Source organism: Odontomachus brunneus, unplaced genomic scaffold, assembly GCF_010583005.1.
Source record: "Odontomachus brunneus isolate Ranch 3 - 2012 unplaced genomic scaffold, Obru_v1 Obru_scaffold_003, whole genome shotgun sequence".
NCBI lineage: Eukaryota > Metazoa > Arthropoda > Insecta > Hymenoptera > Formicidae > Odontomachus > Odontomachus brunneus.
Genome location: NW_022639453.1, coordinates 1,582,404 through 1,604,344, shown reverse-complemented (window position 1 = coordinate 1,604,344; position 21,941 = coordinate 1,582,404). Strand labels below are relative to the sequence as shown.

Genomic DNA, 21,941 nt, shown 5'->3' with positions numbered 1-21,941 from the left:
TATATATATATATATATATATATATATAACAGCTATATAACATTTTAATAACACATATTTCTGTGATATAGCTGCAATATCGTTTAGGTGGGAAATTACAATTAACGTATATGTTAATGTACAAACATGTTATATTGCACGTTACATTCCGTTATATTACGATGTAACTGTTATATTATTGTATTTGCTGGGGAGCATCATAATTTAAACGTGAACGTCCGCAAGTATGTTTGTTGAGTGCTTGCATTGTACAAAATTAATCGTCGAGATCTTTAGATTTGTACACTTATTAATATGCAATTTTAGAGATTACTTAAAAGTGTTATCGCGCGCTAGAGCGGGTATGTACTTTTTCCGAACAGTCAGCTCCCTTTCGACGCAATAATATGCTCGTTATTACTGACAGAGTAATTGCATCATCAAACGACAGTGGTTCCGCGTGCGAGTGCTGAAAAGCTTTCTCGGGTCGAGGGAGCTTTTCTGGCAGCTCCGCGACCGAAGGTAAAATCGGGAACAGTGTCTTCTTTGTGTTAACGATACGAGCTTTTGGCAAGCTTTTGCACCATCTGACGGTTCTTCCGGAAGAGTTTTCGCGCGGACGGCTTTCAGGCTCGCGTGAAAGCTTCCAAATGGTGCCGCCATCTGCCCGCGACCCAGAGATATCTCTTTTACAAGTGCAACAAAATCATTTTATCAGAACGGAGCGCTCGTTGTTATCGCTGTTATTGCGGCTGTCGGTCGGAGTTAATTTTAAGCTCGATCGGAGCTCGTAATTGTAGTGATATCATTTAAATGGAGCGAATTCACGGCATCGGTAAGATTACCTCGCACATTCCTGCATAATTAAAATGGCACGTCTCACGAGAAATTTGTCATACTCGAGACTCTCGCGTGTTGCCAGATCGAATTTTTCTTATGAGACGACAGTAGATTCCCCTCCCCTCTCTTTTTCTCTCTCTTCAGAGAAGCGCTGGGACTGCGATGGGACGTTAAAGATATTCAAGAGATAAGAAATATTTTAATTAATTAGATTATCGAGGTAAAATCTCGTCGATCACGCGCGCGCAGCTGAGAAAATGACTGGCGGACTAAAGGACGCGCCTTCATCGAGGTGAGACACTCGGCGCGACATCGCGCCCGAAATTCGTGAAGTATGGCTCGAGAGTTGTAGTCACTTATTGTACACTCATAGTCGCCACACCCGCGTGCAAATAGCACCCGACCAGCATGCGAAGGCGATCGAGTGACCCAGCTTCGCGCGCGTGTTTGCGCTAAATACTGAATTGTGCGCCGCGTCGGCTCGGTCGGTGCGGCGTGACGCGGCCCCGTCATCGCGCACGGACGCTGCCAAAGAAATTCCGCGTGATTTAGCAAAAGGATTTGCATTGGAACGACAGCGAGAATTATCGCGTCATCGCGTTTATCGTTCTTTCGAGCGTTGCTTCCGTCATTTCTATCTCGGAAAGAGAGACAGATAGACAGAGAGAAAGCGAGAAATAAGTTTATTTGTGAAACGAAGTTCCTTCAGACGCTTACTCAACAGTATACATCGATTACAAAAAGAAAAGAGAACAGTTATATAATTAATGTGACATGCTTGTAAAGAATTTTGATGTGATCACTCGAAGGTAAATTAAGACTAGATCTAAATCGAAACCAAACGAAACCTACGACTGGATCACGAAAATTAAACAGTTAAGATAGAAAGAATACAACTTAGAAATAGTGAGATAATGATTATTACACGATAAACAAAGTAACGTGAGCGAAAATACGTGATCAATCGCTGCGGTTGAGGAGGTTCAAGTAAAGTCTTTTTTTTTATTTAATTTATTTACTGATCTGCGTTAGATCGAATATCTGGCGGAATATTGTTTCAACACTTTGAACGCAAATAATCTGAACGTTCAGTGAGGCAAATCGGCAAGGGAGAGAGAAAGAGAGAGGGGGGAGGACGACCGACGTTGGTCCTCGCAAAATCTCGATTTTCGCAATTCGCGACTTTTGCGCAGTTTCTCGACGTCAGCCGTAGGCGAAACGAATTCTCTTCAGCGTAGATTGTTACTTCGACTTCGCCCACCCTCGCTGCGAGAGTGAGACCGAAGATGATGATGACGTGTTCGCCGTGTCCGAGAAAAGGGTCTTCGCGTTCAGAATTTTCCACACGAAAGATAGAACCGCCATCTGTGAGATCCATGTTTTAGCTGCACTGAAAACAAAAGAAACGATCGACCTGACTCAAGTTACTGTCACTCTTGGCCTCAACCATACTTTCTCGTTGTCCTCACACGAGAATAATAGTAGCAACGTGTATACGAGGTTATTATTTTTGAATTTAATAAAGGAATAGTTCCCTTGATCGTAATATATAGTAATTATTTCTTCATGTGCTTACAGCAGAAGTATCCAAATACATCATAGGGATATCGCGTATGGACGTCGCGATATCTTTAGGACACTTCTATATTGAAAATAAAGAACAGTTGTGTCAACCAGAAAATTAGCAAAATATGACATAGCTTTTCTTTTTCTGACTTCAAGAATCAATTCTTAGTTGCGCTGATCTACCGATTCGTCGCCTCAAAAATGCATTTTTTCAGGCAACGAATCGCGGTGTTAACGTATGATGTAGCCCAAGAATTGGTTACTGAAACCAGAAATAAAAGCTATGCTATTTTATTGATTGACACAACTATTCTTTTTTTTTGTATATATTTTGAACATTTTTGCTATGCGAGTATAGTTACAAATATATCAAAAATTTTTTCCTGAATATTGATTCGTCGTCAGGATCCACTCGTGGATTCAGAACGAAAACTTCCGCTTGCCTGCCGGCGGAAACGGGGAATTACGCGCGCGGGGATGGACGTTCTTCCCGCGGGATTTCCCGAGATCCGAGCGCGTGCACACAACATACGCGCGATATTCTCTCGCGTTGTCCAGACACACTCTCTCCGCCTCTCCTCCACTCCTCCGTCCGTTTCCAAGAAAAATAGACGAACACGAGGGCTATAATGACAGATCTCGATATCTATGTATACTCGAATCCACGTGGCTTCTTCGCGCGATACTCCGTTACCGCGCTGAGTTTACACCGGCTTTAGAGGGGCGGGGAAGAAGGGGGCGCCGCCAAACAAATAGTAACACCTATGTAACACAGGCCGTGTGTAAAACTCGGGAAAATCAGTTCCTAGCGATACGCAACGCACTTGTTCACAATGAAGTTCATTCCTCCCTAATTGAGTCGAAAAATTCACACATCGATGCATGGAAATCGATTTCTTGATTTTTTCTCTGGACAAAGAATATAGATTGCAAGAGGAGACAATATTTCTCGTATTGTACGAAAACTCTTTAAATCGAAAGTTTATCAATAATCCAAAACAAGTATTTCTATAGAAAAATCTAAAAGTAAGAGCCAAATTGATTGAAATTGTCGAGTGCAAAAGATTTTAATAGTGTAAAAATCAGTATAACATAAACCATTTAATAGTGTAAAAATCAGTATAACATAAACCAATTACGGACTTGAGAAAACATCATTAAAACATATTACTCACACCCAAGAATGGCGATTTAGCTCTCACTGTCCTGTTAGATTTTTGTGATTTGCAATCTTGGAGCTCTTAATCATTAATGAGACATTTCTATAATTTGAGAAAAAGTGAGAGTAAATATCCGATAGAGATGTAAATTTGTGGGAAATGGACCTCCTCTTTGAGTCAGAATCGTGGGAGGAAAGGACCCTCAGGAAGTCTAAGTGGAGGAGCACCGGTGTCGCGTGGACGCGGAGCGCCGCGGCGTCCGCGGACGTCGTCGTCGCGATGGGTGGCGGCCTAATTATACGTGTTTCTCCGTATTTCTGGAAGCGGTTCGGGCGGATGGGGCGCGGAGCGGTCCACTCGCGGTACAGCGGCAGGCGTGTTTCCCGGCTTCAGTCGCGCGTGGTCCACGTCGAATCGCGCATATCTCGGGCTCTCGACCTACGGAAAAGAGAGAAAGAGTGTGTCGTTGGAAGAGACGTTCCTCGGTCGGATATTCAGGATTCTCGTTTTCGCCTGCTGTGTTGGACGCTCTACGACTCGCTAGATCTCAGCCTACATTCGCCGAGCACCCGTCGTCGTCCAACACTCGCCCATGAGGCGGGCACGCGGGTATCGAGAGAGCGAGAGGGCTCGGATCGATCTTTGGTTCCTCGATTAGATGCACCCACTGCAAGTTGCTTGATTTTACTATAACGCGCATCGTCGTTTCGGCAGCTCATCTGGAAGTCGCGCGAAGTCCTTACATTATCGGGAAAGATAGCGATGCAAATCTTTTCATCGATGTTGGATAATTAGATCGATTCGTGGCATTTCATTTCAAACGATCATTTCCCGGGCGGTCGATCCGCTTCTCGAGGACTCTCAGCGGGATCACGGGGCTATATGTTCGTGTACGAACTTGCAGAATTCTCTCTCACACGGCGAAGAATAAGCGAAAGGATTTCTCTCCGAGTGTTCATCGTGTGAAGCGTTTAGGGAGGAGTGACGTTTACATAAAATTGTGCGAAGCGTAACGCCGCGACGAGAATCATGGCTACCACGGAGGTTTTCCAGGACTGGGATTCTCCTTACGAGAATCTCAACACGATGAGGACCACTACTAGAAAAACTACGAAAACCACCACCAGAACGGAGGTAAGACTCGAGAGAAGTTAAAAGAAAAAGAGGAAAGGAGAAAAAAGAGAGAGAGAGAGAGTGAGAGAGAGAGAGAAAGAGAACGTGCCAATTAGGCTTTATTATATATAATTATTATTATGTAATTATTATTATTATGTAATTTTCCGACTTTTATTTTCTCACTCGATTTTTCAACAGTAGTTGTTAAATTTAGATTTAAGTTTAAATTCTGCTCAAATGCATTGAACACATTGTTAAAAAACAGAGTTTAAACTTGAACTGTACTATTGAAAAATTGTCTCTTAGACCCTTAGTCCCTTAGACTTTTTATTCTGTTGACATCATCAAATCCTTTATCTCGAACAGTCAGATCCTCCACCTTGAAAATTGCAAGATCAGATTACCAATATTATTCTATAACTTGAAAGCGAAAGGACAAGCGTTCCATGTTCATTTTCTCTTTCGAAGTTTCAAATCGCAGAATGAGATCTACATTGTTTGCATTTCAGAAGCCATTAATATTTAACCCTCCATGTACAACAATATTTTTTGAGACACACCGTATAGTCTAGGGCTGTCAAACTTAGAAAGCTTTGACAGCTTTGAACCACCATAATTTTGTTGAAAATCGATATTTTTGAGCACATTTCTTCCAGAAATATAGAGAAGTCTCGATTGTAAGAGAGTAGCACTAAAATAAAACCGAAATTTGTAGAGCATCCCTATTGATACAGGCCGTGACATTTGTATCTGTAATCGCGATTCAACTGAAAAACTCTCATCTAATTTTGAATAAAAATTTGAGTATTTTCGATTTGATTTTCTTCGAAATTTCAAGTAGTAAATATCAATACGAGCTCAAGTCCGATGTGCAAGCGCTCAGGTCGCGGAAGCTCTTTGTATTCGCTCGCTCACTCTTCGCGTCGGAGATGAAACGCGAAAAAGCGCGCTTCGCCTCTGGAATTAAATCCGACGGTTCTGCCAGAAACTGTCACGCATTCCTGCTGCTCGCACAGATTACGCTAATCGCAGATCTCTATGCTTGTCAAGCGGATCATAAACACACATGAGCAGAAGATTTAGGATGTGCACTCGTGGCACGGAAAACGATTCGTATCACAGAGGATTAAGCCGCGAATGGGTGGAAAAGCCAAGAAAATTTCCTTTTCTTGGCGCACTGTGGCTTCCGAGCGAGACAGGGACGACGAAGGCGCGCATGGTAGTCGCGTGGCTAGCGCGCGGTTACGCATCGAGAGCGATTTTCCGGCTGTTTATCCGTTTAAGCAGGTCCGACAGCGGCCTTGGGTCCTGCCAGCCGTTCTATAAACGCGCGAGAAACTCCGCGCCGACCTGAAGCGCGCTGCATCTCCAAAAAGGAGCGACGGATTGTCCGACTCTCCTCGGGAAAGGTGTCTCTCTGTAGCGCTGTTTTCCGTGCCGCGCGGGCTTCGTTAAATTTAATTGTCATCAATTCGCAGATCTGAAAGGCAGATAACAGGAACGTGCGAACGCGAGTGGCGGCTCGATTCTCGACCTCGTTAGCGGCACTTTCGCGCGGCCGCGCGCGGAATGTTGGCATTGAAATCTTCGAGCCGATCGCGTCGCATCCGGCCGGGGGTTGCACAAAAATACGTCCGATATAAATAGGGCCGTCATCGGCGATAAACAAAAGCGGCACGCGCAACACTCGGAAGGACCGAGCCGACGCGCTGCGAGCGCGTCGTCGTGATCCGCGCGTCTTTACGATCCTTTTCATTACCTATAAAAATAATCCGGTGTCTCTTTGTCGCGGCTGTGCTGGCCGTGCTGGCCGTGCGCCAGGTGGCGGGATAAAAGCCGCGGTGAAAAAGGGATATTGCGCAACGGGGGATGATGCTGTGGCACATCCATAACCCCGGCCGCACTTCTGGGTGTCGATCTCATGTGTCCTTTCCTCTAGCGTGAACTCGTGAAGTATCATTGACGAGTTTGATGAGACTTTTCACTTTTCACGCCAGTGTTGGCCATTGAGAATGCTATAGTCATTGCAAAACGTCACTGGAAATTATAGAAATGTGCCAATTTTCTAGCCTAAAAATTAGAAATATACTAATTCGCAATTTTTTATATTCGCAATTTTTTTATATTTGCTTATAGAAATGAACGATAATATACGATATACTGTTGAATAATCACATATTTTTACTTTGCCATCACATTCCTTTATTTTATATTATTTCTAACCTTTAAATTTTTATTTCTAAAGCACAATAAAACTTTGCATCATTTCGAATATTTAAAGTGCATGTGAAAGCCGAGATGTGTTCGTCATTATTTGTCAATTGTCTTTATCTTTCCTAAAGTTAGCAACATCATATTTCCACAACATGATTTGAAATATTCCCAAATAACAGGATGACGCCAAATATCATTGACGTCATTAATGCTTTATTAGAACGTCATTTGATGTCATCGTGTCTACCGGACTTACACTTCAAAGTAGAATAACTTTCAATTCAGACTTTGAAACGATGCCAGATTACTTGTGGTCACTTTTAGATGCAACGCGGCATTGATCTCTAATTTCTTTCTCTAATTTCTAATTTTCATCATTTTTAAGATATAGACAATATATTTTTGATCGATTAAAATGTTAGTTGATTAAGATAATATGAGTCATTAGTCAAAATTTGTCAATCGTCAAAAATGAAATAACTTAATCGATTGATAAAATCAATTATTAATACTTGATTCATTATACACTGATTAGTAATTAATGTCATCAGTCGATTAAATCACTCGTGATTACAGATATAACGATGGATTCATTTCAACGATTGATTGCCGATTATTTTACCAAAGACAATTTTGATCAATTAATGCCCAGCACTGATTCACACGCTAGAGGAAAAGATCAGTATTTCGATCTCGAATCCGGTCTCGAGTTTTCGATCTCGTGTTCGATCGAACGCGGTGCGTTTCGCGACGAGTTTCTCGACTCGCCGCGCGGGACTCTTCAAAGTCGATAGTTGAAAACGTCGCGTTTCATTAGTTTCTGCTCGATTTTCCGAGCTGCCCGACCTCGCGGGAGTTTCGCGCGTGACATCAAGTCCGTCGAATTGAGCGTTCTCGGCGCCTCGGTGCCTCCTTGAGATCGCTCCGGCCTCTCGAACTGCCGCGGCCTGCGTCTGATTGACATATTTTTCGTGTCGCCTTGGTACGACAATGTTGTTGCCGGGTCTTGGCGGATCGACACCTGGCTCGGTTTCATCGGCAATGATAAAACGCCTCACAGTGCGTGCCCTCGCGTCGCGAGCTGCCATTAATCGCGGACTCCTCCGCGTTTCCGCGCGATCTCGTCGCCGGAGCGTTTCGCAGAATTGCGCGAGAGAACGCGGCCGTTCTTGAAATACCGGTGCGCGCGGGTCGACCCGTTCTTGAGATTCCATCCGCGACTGCCACGGCGGAGGATCGTTTCCTTGAGAGCGAGAAAGAGAGAGAAAATGAGAAAGAGGAGGAGAGGAAGGGGGAGGGACGGCGGTTTACGTATTTCGCGCGTTTAGACATTTGCACTTATCTCGCCGACCTTACGCCCGTTACGTGTTTTCGCGACGGGTTATTGGCGAGGCGCGAAGAGCAAAACGATGTTCCGCGGCGGGCGCGCGAAAATGCGAGCCGGACAGCGGAATCGCGATGAGGACTCTTGATAGCCTGTTAAACCGGCTGCCAAGCGCGCGACGACGCGGCTTATAAATTATCCGCGGGAGATTAACACGAGCGTGAAGAATTACGGCGCACGATACAAATTGCGCTCTGTCGCTCGCCTTGGCGAAGGCGAAGTCGCACTTCGCTTTGGCGCGGCTCGATACGGCAGTAAGTTTGGGACGCGCGATTTGGGATGCACTCGCGCACAATGCGAAGACGATAATCTCGCGGAACGCGCGCGACATATCCGTGACGGTCGCGCGCGATTTCGCAGTTTGCGCGCGACGTTGAGGGCGACTGGAGAGAGAGAAAAACGCGGGAGAGAGAAGAGCGCGATTATGACATACCTGACGCGACGCTCACGTCTTAACGCGTCTCAACATTGTTTCACTTCTTACTGTTGAGGCATGGGGGAGACCGGAATTATCTGTCCACACGGTACTGCTATCTCAAATGCTAAGAGATGTCTGCATCATTCCAACGAGTAGTCGTGAAACTCCACACAGAGGATTCAGAAAGAAGCTTCTGCATCCCTTACATATATTGAGAGAAATTATCCGATAAAAATTAACAAACTGATATTTCCAGTCAAATTCCGATCAATTTTTATATCCGATCAGGATATCTGATTAAATTTTATCGGATACTTTCGATCATAATAACATTTTATCAGATAAACCGATCAAAAAATTATGAATCGTTATTTCTCATTGGATGTTTCCTGATCGGATACAAAAATTCATCGGCATCTTGATCGGAAATATTCGTTTGTTAATTTTTTATCGGATAATTTATCTCAATGTAGAGCTTTCTTGTTGTCTACTTGTTGGAATGGTGCAGACATCAATCTCTTGACACCTGAGATTGCTGCTTTTCGCGCTCGCGACGGGAGAGAAAGAGAGAGTGTATATATGTGTTACGAGCACATAACTCAGAAGTAACGCGGTAAAGGCGAATTTTGGCAATTCGCAGCGGGCGTCATATAGAGCGTTGGAGTGCAGGTCCGAATTATTTACGACGGATCTATTAATCCCGTGGCCCGCCGCGTCGCCTCCCTCATCCAGCCCGATTCCGTAACGTACGTCCGCTCGCTCGATTTCGCCAGAATAATTCCCGAGCGGTGGGCCCTCGCCGCGCTAAATCGGAAATCGTAAAACCGAGATTGTCGCGTCGCGGCGCTCACAATAGAATACGCCGCACGCAATTGGCAGTTCCGATGTCGTTTACCTCGCCGCACGGCCTGCCGTCAATCCTCGACGCGCGAGCGACGTGTAATACCGGTGAAACTGTCGTTCCTCGCCCCCGAGAGAGTCGTCTAATTATAAATTTCCGACTTTTCGTACGTCGCGCTCCGAAAATAGGGGTTTCACTTGCCCCTCGCGTCGCGGCGCAACACCAATTTTCTTTCGCGTTAAGAGAGAGAGAGAAAGAGAGAGAGAGAGAGAGAGAGAGAGAGAGAGAGAGAGAGAGAGAGCTTTCCAATTATAAACCACGAAATGTCTTTGTGCGTCGCTAAAAATAAAATAACCAAGCTCGTGGTAAATCGAAGAAGAAAGGAAAGAAAGGAAAGAGGGAAAAGGAGGCAATTTAAAATGTTCTTCACCTCGCTCGCGCGGTCGTCGTTTTAGGAGAAATGTAGGAGAAAAAGGAAAAGTGCGAGCGGATGAAGAGCAAGTTAATAAACGGCCTTGAACTTTGACCCGAGCGCGATCGGGAAGAGACATCTCTCCCGTCGAGACGCGGCCTCTTTTCGGATCCGCAATTCTCCGGTTGGCTCGCGAATTCGCCAAGGAAAATATTGACGTTGCCGGTCGTGAGGAATAAAGTGAACCAGATGCTCGACGTGCGATCGGACGCACGGCTGCGAAAAGTTGGCGTTCGCGCTCGCGCACGAGCATGATTTATTCGGAGTGGTTCCCGCGCGGAATTGTTCTACGCCGCGAATCGACCTGGTTCCTTCAGGATAATTCGATACGCGCGCCGCTTGTGCTTTTACTCGCGCGCGGCGTGATCCTACGCTTTCGCACGTACATACACAGAGGCGAGACGGGAGAAACGAGGAGAAAAGTGAGCTTCTCCCTAGAGAGAAGCGAACGCGTTTTCTAGTCACCCGCGCCAAAAAGAAAGGAAGAAGAAAGACACAATCTAATCGAGCGGAAAAAGTGATCGCAACAACAATTTCTCGCCACGGCGATTAGATTCTAAGAGGAGTAACAGCCAGCTGTGCCGCGTTTCATCCGAACGAAAACGTGGGCCGCAGGTTTCTCGTGTTCTCTCTCTCTCTCTCTCTCTCTCTCTCTCTCTCTTTCTCTCTAGCGCGCGCGCGTTCTTCGCGCAAATCGCCGAGATCGCGACGGCATCGCGCGAGATAATTGACTTCTTAAGAAGAGAGAAAGTTTTCACCTTGGGTGTCCGTAAACGTCACGTTACGCACGGCGCAAGAAAATTCGCTTAGTTGCGGCACACGTCAGTTTCTTTTCGCGATGCAGCGCGGACCCAGCCGGATCTCACCTGCGCGCTGTGGAAAGTATTGCTTACGAAAACGTATTGTACCGAACGTGCGATTCGATTTAATCGTGCGAACGTTACCATTAACTCGAACTTAATTAGCCAGAAAAAAAGCGTATGTGCACTCGTGAGCGCGCTTTTAACGGGACGAGAACGATGCCCCGTGGCGGAGCATTGTCTTCATCCGCGGCTCAGACACGGCTTAGATGCGTCACGCGGCTCGATACCGGCCGACTTCTCTGCTCCGCGAATTCGTTAAATACTTCTAAGAATAGGTATTTCCTCTTTTTGTTTGAACGTCTCAGTGCGAAATTAATCACCACTAATGTAGACTTTACATCGCTTCCTGTTATTATCTTTCTTCATGTTTCAGATTAGATTAAGTTTAGCTTTCAGTACACTGAGAGAAAAAATATCTAAGAAAAATTATTTATTCGGTATGTCAGCATAAATAATATATTTACTCATATAATACGTGTCTTTGAGAATACTAAGAGAAAAAGATTTTTCGTACAAGAAAACATTTTCTTAGAATCTTAGCTTTCTCTGAAAGGAATTATTATTCATTTTATTTAATATCTTTTTTATTTTTTAAACATTTTCTTCCCTCAGTATACGATTTTTTCTTCGTTTTTTTTCTGTATCTTTTGTGAATCTTTTTTTATGTTGTACCTTCTTTATTATCGTATTTGAAGAGACTTGGTCCCGAGACAAATCAACATCATTGCTCTTCCTGTCTTTCTCTCTCTCTCTCGCAACGGAATCGCAAAAGGCCGCTGTTGCGCGCTGATGTTTCGTGGCTTTATGAGCGCACCGACTATCGCCACTTGCGCAAGTTATCGTCGCTGACGGCCTTGGCGAGAAGCGCGCGTTTACGAATCGGGCCTTTTAATTAAACGCGCCGATTGCGCAAGTCGTCGTTTGTTCATTGTTTTTAATGTCAGCTTTCCTCTGTGCCGTTCGAGAATGTCTCCGTACACGCGCCAGTCTCTCGATTATGCACGGGGGATGCGGGGAGGGAGCGGGGGGGATGGTGAGGGCGACTTTCATTATGGCGCACGTACACGTGGATCACGCTGCTGCAGCGTTACACGGCTTGACCTTTTCGTCAGTCATTGTGAGGTTCCTCCACGCGTGTGCGCGGGTGGGCTGTGGTCAGCGAATCGTGACTAAGCGGGCTTTTAAATGCACGATGGCTCGGCCACTCGAAGGGACAAAGACGTCTGTGCCAGCGTCAAGTCTTTGTGAGGTTTACGAGTAGGAATGGCTACGCATCGATGGCATCGAGTCGAGGCATTTACGATAGCTTGTCGGCGACATTTCAACTGACAATATCAACGCATGTGTCGAATATTTTTCCAGACTTGTAAGGGTGAATCAACTTTTCACGTCCAGACCGACTTTTTATTTCGAATTATTAATATTAATTAATTTCAATTTCTATCACCAACAAACTATTCTTACTACGCACTTTATTCCGTGATTCTTTTTACAATGTTAATATAAATTTTGTGTTGCGAAAAAAAGAATTGATCTAGGCTTATTTTTAGTAAAAGAAGATTTGTCTCATGGCTGTCTTTACTAACTCTATTAACTTAACCGGCTCATATTCCAGCGGAATTGACCAATCGTATTTCTCGTTAGACATAAGTGACAGATGCGATTGATCAATTCCGTTGGAATGACCAGTCAGTTAAGTTAAGTAAAGTTGGTAGAAACGGACATTATATTCGGTTTCGATCATTTTTATCGTCCCAATTACGTATTCAAGCGAGAAGAATGATCGTTCCGAGCTTAAGATGCATAGGAGAACTGCTCTACACATGTGCACCTGTTTAGATGCGCGGTATTAAAATGAAGCATCGAGAGCAGCAGAGATAAATGTTTGATGGTACGTGAAACGATGATGGTACACGAATAACGCCAACGCGCGTCCGCGTCGGTTCGCCGCGCGAGATTAGCCCGGGCCGAGCTCAGACCTACCTGTCAGTTAACACACGCACAATAAATCGGAAGAGTTGCCCAAACAGCGCGGAAATCCATAAACCATCCCGAAATATACGCGCGAAACGTTCCTCCGCGTGAGATTCGCGCGTACACGCATACACGCACGCACGCACGCACTCACGCGTCGTTGGATCCGCGACGACGTGGATGGGCTTTTCGCGCACGCTAAACTTAGGCCGCATTGACACTCACTGATTATTTACGCGCCGTGGATCGGGAAAACAAGGCGCACCGGGTATATCCCGCGCCGGTCGGGCCGTGTCAGCGACCCCGCTGCCGGTTTCTCGTCACCCCGGCGTTCCCGATCGATCATCGCGGAATTGATAACCCGTATTTGTCGCCGACGGCAGCCCCGTCGACCTCTATTTATTCATAGGCACGCTTCGCAGCAAGTATTTATCTCCGTCGTCGTCGAACACGTGAACGATGCCGTATGCGCCGTCTGTCCGATTAGAAATTGGTCCCATGCTCTTCATCAGATTGATCCCAATCAGTTAGGTTGCGTAAGGTAACGTTATTCGACCCTGATCATTTATGTAACGCAGCGTAGCAACCAAAACCTTATCAGTAATAAGAATTACTGATAATTAGCACCTTAAAACTAATTAGTATCGGGAGTAATTAAAACTTCCGATAACATTAGCTTACATAAATCAGATAATTGATTGGAATCAATCTGATTAGGACACATTTCTAGTCGGGAGTTGATTCATTTGAATAACCTCGACTAGAAATTGATCCCATCTTCCTGGTTAGGTTGACCCTAATCCTCAGTTATCTACTTTGTACAAGGTGACATTGTCGAGGCCTAATGATTAATAATTCTTACTATTAATAAGAAGACCTCGATTGCCACTTGCGTTACATGACTTATCAGAGGCCGACCACCGTCATCACCGTCTTGTACAAATTTAACTACTACATGTAGAAATATAATCATAAATCATAGGTCATAGATCAGATTATATCAAACTCAAATATCAGACTCAACGTCATCTTACAATACGGATATCTGTTTGGGACCAATCTGATCAGGACCACGGGATAAATTTCTAGTCGAATGTCGGTCGTGTACGGTGGCGGTTGTCTTATGGTAAACGGTGAAGAGTAGCGCTTGAAATCGCGACGACGTTCTTGCGGTTTCGCGACAAGATAGATGATACGCGGATGATCGCGAGACGGACCGATCGACGAGCGGGAAATCGCGAGGCGGATTCGCTCGTCGAGGAAACGACGCCGTCGGGACGCGTAGCCGAGCGCGAAGCGCAAGGTCGCCTCTCGAAATATCCCGGTGAATCGTCGTCAATCAGATGAATCGAAATAGAGCCGCGGCGCTTCTTTCGGTTGCGTCGTATTTTTGTATATCGATGCGTTCAGCAGAGAAAGCTGTTTTTCAACTGTTGTAAAATTCGTGAATCTTATTGGAGTATGCTCTTAATTTTGGTTGAATCCAAGAGCGTGTACCAATCAGATTCACGAATTTTACAACAGTTGCAAAGCAGCTTTCTCTGCTGAACGCAGCCGATGATGTGCGGCCGGGAACGGCTTCCTTCGCAGCTTTTCACGTCGTGGAGCATCTAAGATCAAGGACCCGGCGACGACGTTCCCGTGAAAATTCGCCGCGTCTACGGCTCGCGGCGAGCCGCGTGCCTCTCTTGCTATTTCGAGATGTTACTCTCCCCGTTGGGAGACAAAGGGCTCTGCCTCTCGCTAGCCTCTGCGGAAGACGTCTTGGTGCATGTGCACGTTCGTCGTGATCGTTCGCCCCGGAACAAACGAAGATTATATCGTCCCATGACAAGGAAAAAAATTTCTCTCGGGAAGAATTTTAATTCGGGGATGAGGAAGCTTTTTTCACCCTCTTCACGCGACTTGAATTATCTTAGACGTCCTTCCCCGGACGATTCGAGGAAATTTAGTTAGACAGTTGTACATAAATTTGACGGATACTTTATATCGATCGCGTCTTTTATGAATGGTTCGACACTCATATTTTTCACATAGAATGACGAAATAGAAACACAAAAGAAATACGAAAAAAACCCAGATTCATGGCCGAAAGATTTTGAAACTATTCTGGGCTTAAATAAAGTTTATTTATACGTAGATTACAAATATATGCCCGATGGAAATTCGACGACGCGAAATGATATTCTCTGTCACTGCGACCGAGATATTTGTAAATTTAATCATTAATTTAATAGAATATATCTGCCTTATAAATATTATTCAGAAAATTGTGAAGTTCCCATCATGGATTGCGTCAGATCGTGATAATCGTGAAATTTTCTACTCTGGAAATGAAATAAAAATCGCGGAGGATAAAAAATTAACGATTAACTAATTCTCTAGCGTGGAGAACTCGGAAAATTGGATATCCATTTAGGCGTCTGTCTGGTCTGCGAAAGGCTAAAAATATTATATAGCTGGACGGAGATATCGAGAGCCGAAAAACCATGTCACACGTCGCGGATTATTAAATCGCATTCATTTTTGACGCGACGCGACGTGTCGAGCCCGCACAGCTCTCTCGCATATATGTTGGATAGTAACTCTTCCATTATTCACAAGCGCATGGGAGGGATTTTATGGAAAATTTTATAGGGGGGACGCGCGAACGATCTCAGCTGCATCTCTCTATCTAACGGTTGATATGTATGTAGGTGCGATGAGGTCACCTGGCGAGTCCGTCAGATGATATCACGACAATCTTAAGCAGCAACGCGCTGTTTACTCGTCGGACAGAGGACACGGAGATAAAAATGCTGTTCAAGCTAATAAGTACAATCAGACGTCAGGTGATATCGCTCGCAAATAAACAATACGTCGTACAGTGTTGCGCAGTGTCCGTTCTTGTAGACAAACATCGATATTTACAATCTATTCAAGATGTAGATCTAAAATTTTGCATACGTAAATTGTATACACTGTAAAAACTGATGTGTTAAATTTAACACATTTCATGTGTCCCAAATTATCCACTCTCATTTATGTGTAAATTTAATACAAAACAAATGTGTTAAAAAGTAACGCGCATAATATGGAAAAAATTAACACAAGAATTTAATACTTGAATACCGTTAGGAATCACAAGTTGTGTTAAATTGACATATTTAATATGTCAGACATAGATTATGTCAATTTAACATTTTCACTTCATCAAAACCATAGATTAATACTTCTCTCAAATGTTAAAGTAATGTTTTATTTTAGTTAATTCAACATTTTGTCAATTTAACACAAACTGTGATTCCTGACGGTATTCAAATGTTAAATCCTTGTATTAATTTTGTATGTATTATGCGTGTTACTTTCTACTACATTTGTTTTGTGTTAAATTTACACATTAATGAGTGTGGATGATTTGGGACACACGAAATATTAAATTTAACACATCAGTTTTTACAGTGTACGGAAAACAGTGTCTTTCTTATAATTACTGACCAAAATTTGTTATTTATGCATTGTATCATATTTCAGACACTATACTTTTGGTTTGCAATAAGAAAAACTTTCTGTTACATTTTATACAACAGCTTTTCTTGAAAACTGGTTCTTCGCGACACTACTATGCGTCACTTCGACTCGGTGACCAGGCACTTTTGTTGCGGAAAAGAAAACTAAAACGATAAGATTAAATCAATGTTTGGAAGCGCTGCGTGATGACGTTCAATTATATTCGCGTGGAAATCCGACTTCGCGCATTCTCGCGAGTAGATTACACGTTTCCGTAGCTCTTCACTCTCCGAGACTTTCTTCGTTATCCTCGTGAACGAGAAGATTCTTGGATATCCCGCGTGGACTTTCATAACTATCATAATGTAAAATAATCGGTGACGTGGAAACTGCACAATTTTTTTATTTACATTTACGAGACACATACCAGGTGTAGAAGTATGAAACCGGAATTCCCCTATAAATGGTGCCAGCGTTCAGTTTAGTGACCGTAAGACCGCTACTGCCGCGCTATTATATTCTCCTAACAGCTGACGAATATTGTCAACAAACATAACCCCAACTTTCATTCTCTAGTATATTTTTGTATAACCTTAAACATGTCACGTTTCGAGCCTACTAACTATGATTTGCGGACAGCATTGATTTTCTGTTATCATTTAAAGAAAACTGCTGCAGAATCACATCGAATGCTTGTCGAAGCTTACGGTGAATATGCTCTTGGTAAATCTCAGTGTTTCGAGTGGTTTAAAAAATTCAAAAGTGGTGATTTTGACGTGAGGAACGAAGAACTATGAACTATGAACTATGAACTATGAACTGCTGAAACCTGGTCAAACCGTCAATACTAATCGCTACCAACAACAAATGATCGATTTAAATCGAACATTGACTAAAAAACGACCAGAATATGCAAAAAGGCAACACAATGTCATTTTGCTCCATGATAATGCCCCATCACATACAGCAAAACGGGTCAAGGAAACGATCGAGTCGTTCAGTTGGGAATTACTACCGCATGCGGCTTATTCTCCAGACTTGGCTCCGTCCGATTATCACCTGTTCGCATCGCTAGGACACGCTCTCGCTAACCAACGCTTCGATTCGTATGAAAATGTGGAAAAATGGCTAGATAACTGGTTCGCTTCAAAAGATGAAAAGTTTTTTTGGCACGGCATTCATATACTGCCAGAGAGGTGGGAAAAATGTGTTCAAAACAGTGGAAATTATTTTGAATAAAGTATTATTTATCACTTTCGAACAACAGACGTCTTATTTGTATAAAAAAATTCCGGTTTCATACTTCTACACCTGGTATACTATATTGAAGCGATTATTAAATTTACATCATATAATAATGTAAATTTTTTTTGTTGCATCAATGCAAGAACAAATTGTCTAAGAGTTGCATTCAGATCACTCAGACAATTACCAGCTACTTTCTTTATCAATAATTTCCTGCATTGTCTAATTGAAGCTTACTTGCATTACCTACACTGCCCTAACTACTTGTTCCTTATGACGCCATAAACTCTATTATCTATGCACTTTTTCCGCCCTGAATCCTGCTTTCCTACCTAACGCTTTGTTTCGCCTTCTCTTTCGCGTACTATCTACACTCTCTCATTCCTACATAATTTCCTCTATCTGATCCCCCATACTCAACTCACTATAATCAATCCAAACTCACGTACCACGTTAATCAAGCCTTTACATACTTGCATGCCATCTAACCATGTCCTATTTTTTCTCGAACACTCGGCTTCTGATCATCTTGTGCATCTCTGAGATCTTTGGAACGCAAATTTTACTTCGCGACAATCGCGTATTCATCGGGAAGTTGTGCCTTGTATTGTGCAAGTGTATTGTGGAGAGTACAGCCGAGAAACTGACATTTGGTGACATCATCGTCGTAGGGTAACGATTACCGATCGTTTTCGAGCTTGTGGAAACCTCGGAAAAACTCGACCCGCCGTGCGCGGAAGCGGGTCGCGGCGCTGAAGTGAAAGTTGTTTGAACGCGATCTCGCAGCCGGCTCGTAGACTTCGCTACTCGCGCGCACAATACCACTACTCGTCGGGCCGCGGTACTCTCCTCATCGAGGTTCCAGCATAAAACTCGGTTGTTTAGTAGCACTCCAGAGCTCCGGTGACTTGGCTCACGTGCCTCTCCTTACTCTCCGCTCGGCTCGGTACGGCTCGTCTTACCTGAGCGAACGTCACATCGCAAATCCGCAGTCTCGCAATCTTGTGCCTCGTTCTTTCGGCGAGCCGCCTCGTGTCACGCGCAATTATCCTTACACCGGTCACTCTCGTGTTACCTGCGACCTGCGCATTGCGTAAGTACGTCACCATTTGCGGCGATCACCGAGGAGCCGCCTTTTACAGCGCACCATGACATTTGATCTAATTTTACGTAATCGATTATACTCTTCATCTCGAGGATATCCGATCTTGTCGCGTCGTTAAAATCGATGGAATGAGAGGATTTCATGGGAAGAAGATACAAATATTCTTTCATAATTGTCACAACGTGAGACAATCGATATATGATGGGGACTTTACAATTTTTTTTGAATTATATTTACGATGCAGAGATTACTGCGTGTTGAATTAATCATTACATTTACATCATACAACAAGATAATTTTCTTGTTATATTGATGCAACTACAAATTTATAAAAGGGGAGTCTCCATTTGACGTTTTCTAATAGAATTCGGCGAGGTATTTTTCGCGGGCTCGTTCGCGTGGGGCTCTCAAATTGCGCTCACGAGCTACAGCTTTGATAATGCAGCGCGATCCATTGCGGCCCGCGAATAAATAGCGATCATTCGGATAATGCGTGTATTTTGCATGCAGTATTCGGACAAAATGAGCGAGTGTCACTAATTAACGATTGGCTAATATTTGATCAGCTTGCAAACACATATCGTCGATGCCTATGCAGTCCATTATTGTAATAATTGAAACGGTATAATATCGCGGTTGGTCGATTATTCGATCAAACACCTGCGTGTTTATTAATCTCATACACGCCCCGATCTAACAAACCGCGCTTCTTTTCGGGCAAATTGATCTAAACGCCTCTATTAATAATCGTTACTTGAAACGTGTCATTCAGATATTCAAATGTGAATTTAAAGTTTTAGATTTGAGTTCTTTATTCGAATCATATTGAACTGAAAAAATACTAAACTGTACAATATCAATACATGTGATATTAGATTTGCAATAGCAATTCAACTGAAAAACTCACGTCTAATTCTAAATTCAAATCTGAGTAAGTGGATTCTACCTCTTATGTGTCGCATAAATCGTATAATTAATTTTAATTTATATTTTATATTAATTAAATTAAATTATATTTATATTAATATCATATTTATATTAAATTAATAATATTATAATTCAACTGGAAAGCTTGAATCTAATTTTGAATAAAAATCCGAATATCTCATACAAGACAAACTTCGAGTAACGATTATTGATACAGACCTAAGGGTCGGTTATTCCAATTTCTTGGTAGGTTAACTGATAATTAAATCAAATGTCTTTGTCTTTGTTTTTCCTTTAATTTAGACAAAGATAGATATATGATTTAACTATCAATTAATTTTCCAAGAAGTTAAAATAACCGGCTCTTACAGCCACATTAATAGTCATTACTTGAAACTTGCCTCAGATAAGATACTCAGGCTTGAATTTAGAGTTAGATATGAATCTTTCCGCTGAATTTCGATTGCAAATGTAACATCACATATATCAAGTGAGATTCAAGTGGAAAATTCGAATCTAATTCTAAATTCATATTTGAGTATCTCATCCGAGACAAGTTTCAAGTAATGACTATTAATACGATTCTAAATGTCGCATATAGGCCGGATCGAAAATAACTGGAAGTGATTCCAGCGATCACTGACCTACGGCAGTGAAGGAGCGAGCATACGTTTCCGTCATCAGTCGCGTGCTCGTCAACCGATTCGCTCGATTTAGCGATGCGTCGCGCACCGTCGGGAGTATTGGCGTGCAGGCCGTATTAAAAATTGTGACGCTTCGACGCCGCCGTTGATAATAATTATTGCAGAAGGGTTTTCAACAGGAAGTCGATCGGAGCACCGTAGATGAATATTCACGCGGTCCGTCGAACGTCACAGTGGATGAAGCTACAAATTGATATGCCACGTCGTAATCCTGAATCAAATATGCACGAGCCGGCAGTTTTCTCTCCATTTTTTTTTTCTGAGAGCAAGCAGGCTTCGTTGAACGCGAATAATTCATGTTTCGTGAAAAAAAGATATTTTTCTTTGATCAAACGCTTGTAATGATGTACCTCAATCGAGATATTCATCCAACGCACACCCGTGAGCGCTTGACCTCGCTTTAACATAGATTTCGATCCTAAATTCATTGCAATTTAATCACATTTGCAATTTTGCAATTTAATCACATCGATCTTTGATATGCCCGCGTCGTAATTTAGAATTAAATATCGAAGATAGCAGTTTTCTTTTCTTTTTTCTAAGAATTAAGTATATGGTTTATCAAATGCGAATAATTGCGGAAGATTTTTTTTGCAAAAAAAGGATAAAAGAAATCAGTTAGGCTCGACAACCGACAACAAGTGCGATAAATTCGCTCATGACCTTCTCCTGAGAACTCGCGAGCAATGTAACGTTATAATCATGTGCTTACAAACCGAAATACTTATCTAACACTCGTGAGCGCGTGATCTCAATTTAACAGCAATTTCGATCTCAATTTAGTCGCAATTTAATCGCAATTTAATCCCAATTTGATCCCAATTTGATCCCGACTTAACATCGATCTTTTGAGTCACACATCTGTTACTGCCGCCGTCGTCGTCGTCGTCGTCGTCGTCGTCGTCGTCGTCGTCGTCGTCATTTGGGGTTCTCTCGGGTTCTCAGTTCAACTCGGTCACGAATAATCGTCTTCTAAAACCTACGGACGCGCGCACGACGCCGATCTAATTACTAACTGGAGTTTCACATCCGCTGTGTTTGTCGTTCGGCCCGGCTGAAAAGCTGACACGATAACCCAGATCGCGACGACGATCGTCGTCGTCGTCGTTGTCGTCTTCTTCTTCTCCTTCCTCCTCCTCCTCGTCCCTGTCGTTCTATCGATACACTTTCACAATCACGGTAAAGTAACTTCTCTCGTCGCTTTCCGCGTACCGTGCGATTTTAATTTGCGCGCCCCTGGCGATCTGCCAACAAGAATCTGTTTGTACACAAATAAGTAAGTACATGAATCAGAGAGAGAGAGAGAGAGAGAGAGAGAGGAGAAGAAGAAGATGAAGAAGAGAAAGAGAAGATCAGAAAAAAACGGGATCGGAAGACGCTTTCGGAACAGGCCAGATCGAATTCGTACGCGTGAGTCTCGCCGGCGGAAGAAAATAATCCGACGAGAGTGAGGCTGCTGCGGGAGTACAACAGCGACGATCGATTCCGACGGCTCTGATAAATCGCGGAACATTGTGTAACGCGGCCCCCGCTCGCTTGGCACACGCGCGCAATTCGCGTCTCCTTCCGCGGGCGAGCAAAACGGCCGAAGATCGTAAAGCGCGCGAGCCGCGCCAGATAAATCGCGCCCGGGAGTATGATTTA

General features: G+C 43.4%; 1 protein-coding gene and 1 long non-coding RNA gene across 15 annotated transcripts in view; one reads left to right on the top strand and one right to left on the bottom strand.

Annotated features, from left to right (window-relative positions):
- LOC116844541 (tropomodulin) overlaps positions 1–21,941 on the top strand; it is an 80,829-nt gene that overhangs the window by 22,899 nt on the left and 35,989 nt on the right. Inside the window, exons 1-2 of one of the 14 annotated variants that reach the window (XM_032816256.1) lie at positions 3,931–4,214; positions 4,450–4,679. The exons of 10 other annotated variants lie outside the window; for them this stretch is intronic. In XM_032816256.1, coding sequence (XP_032672147.1) covers positions 4,575–4,679 — 105 coding nt within the window. In that variant the 5' untranslated portion in view covers positions 3,931–4,214; positions 4,450–4,574. Of the gene's footprint in view, positions 1–3,930; positions 4,680–18,434; positions 18,659–21,941 lie in introns of those variants that run through there. 3 more of the 14 variants (XM_032816247.1, XM_032816309.1, XM_032816330.1) reach the window with 3 other exon arrangements.
- Positions 1,487–21,802, bottom strand: LOC116844627. The gene is made up of 2 exons (XR_004378109.1): positions 21,314–21,802; positions 1,487–2,209 (listed from the first exon to the last, which is right to left on the bottom strand). It is a non-coding gene; the product is annotated as an uncharacterized LOC116844627 (long non-coding RNA).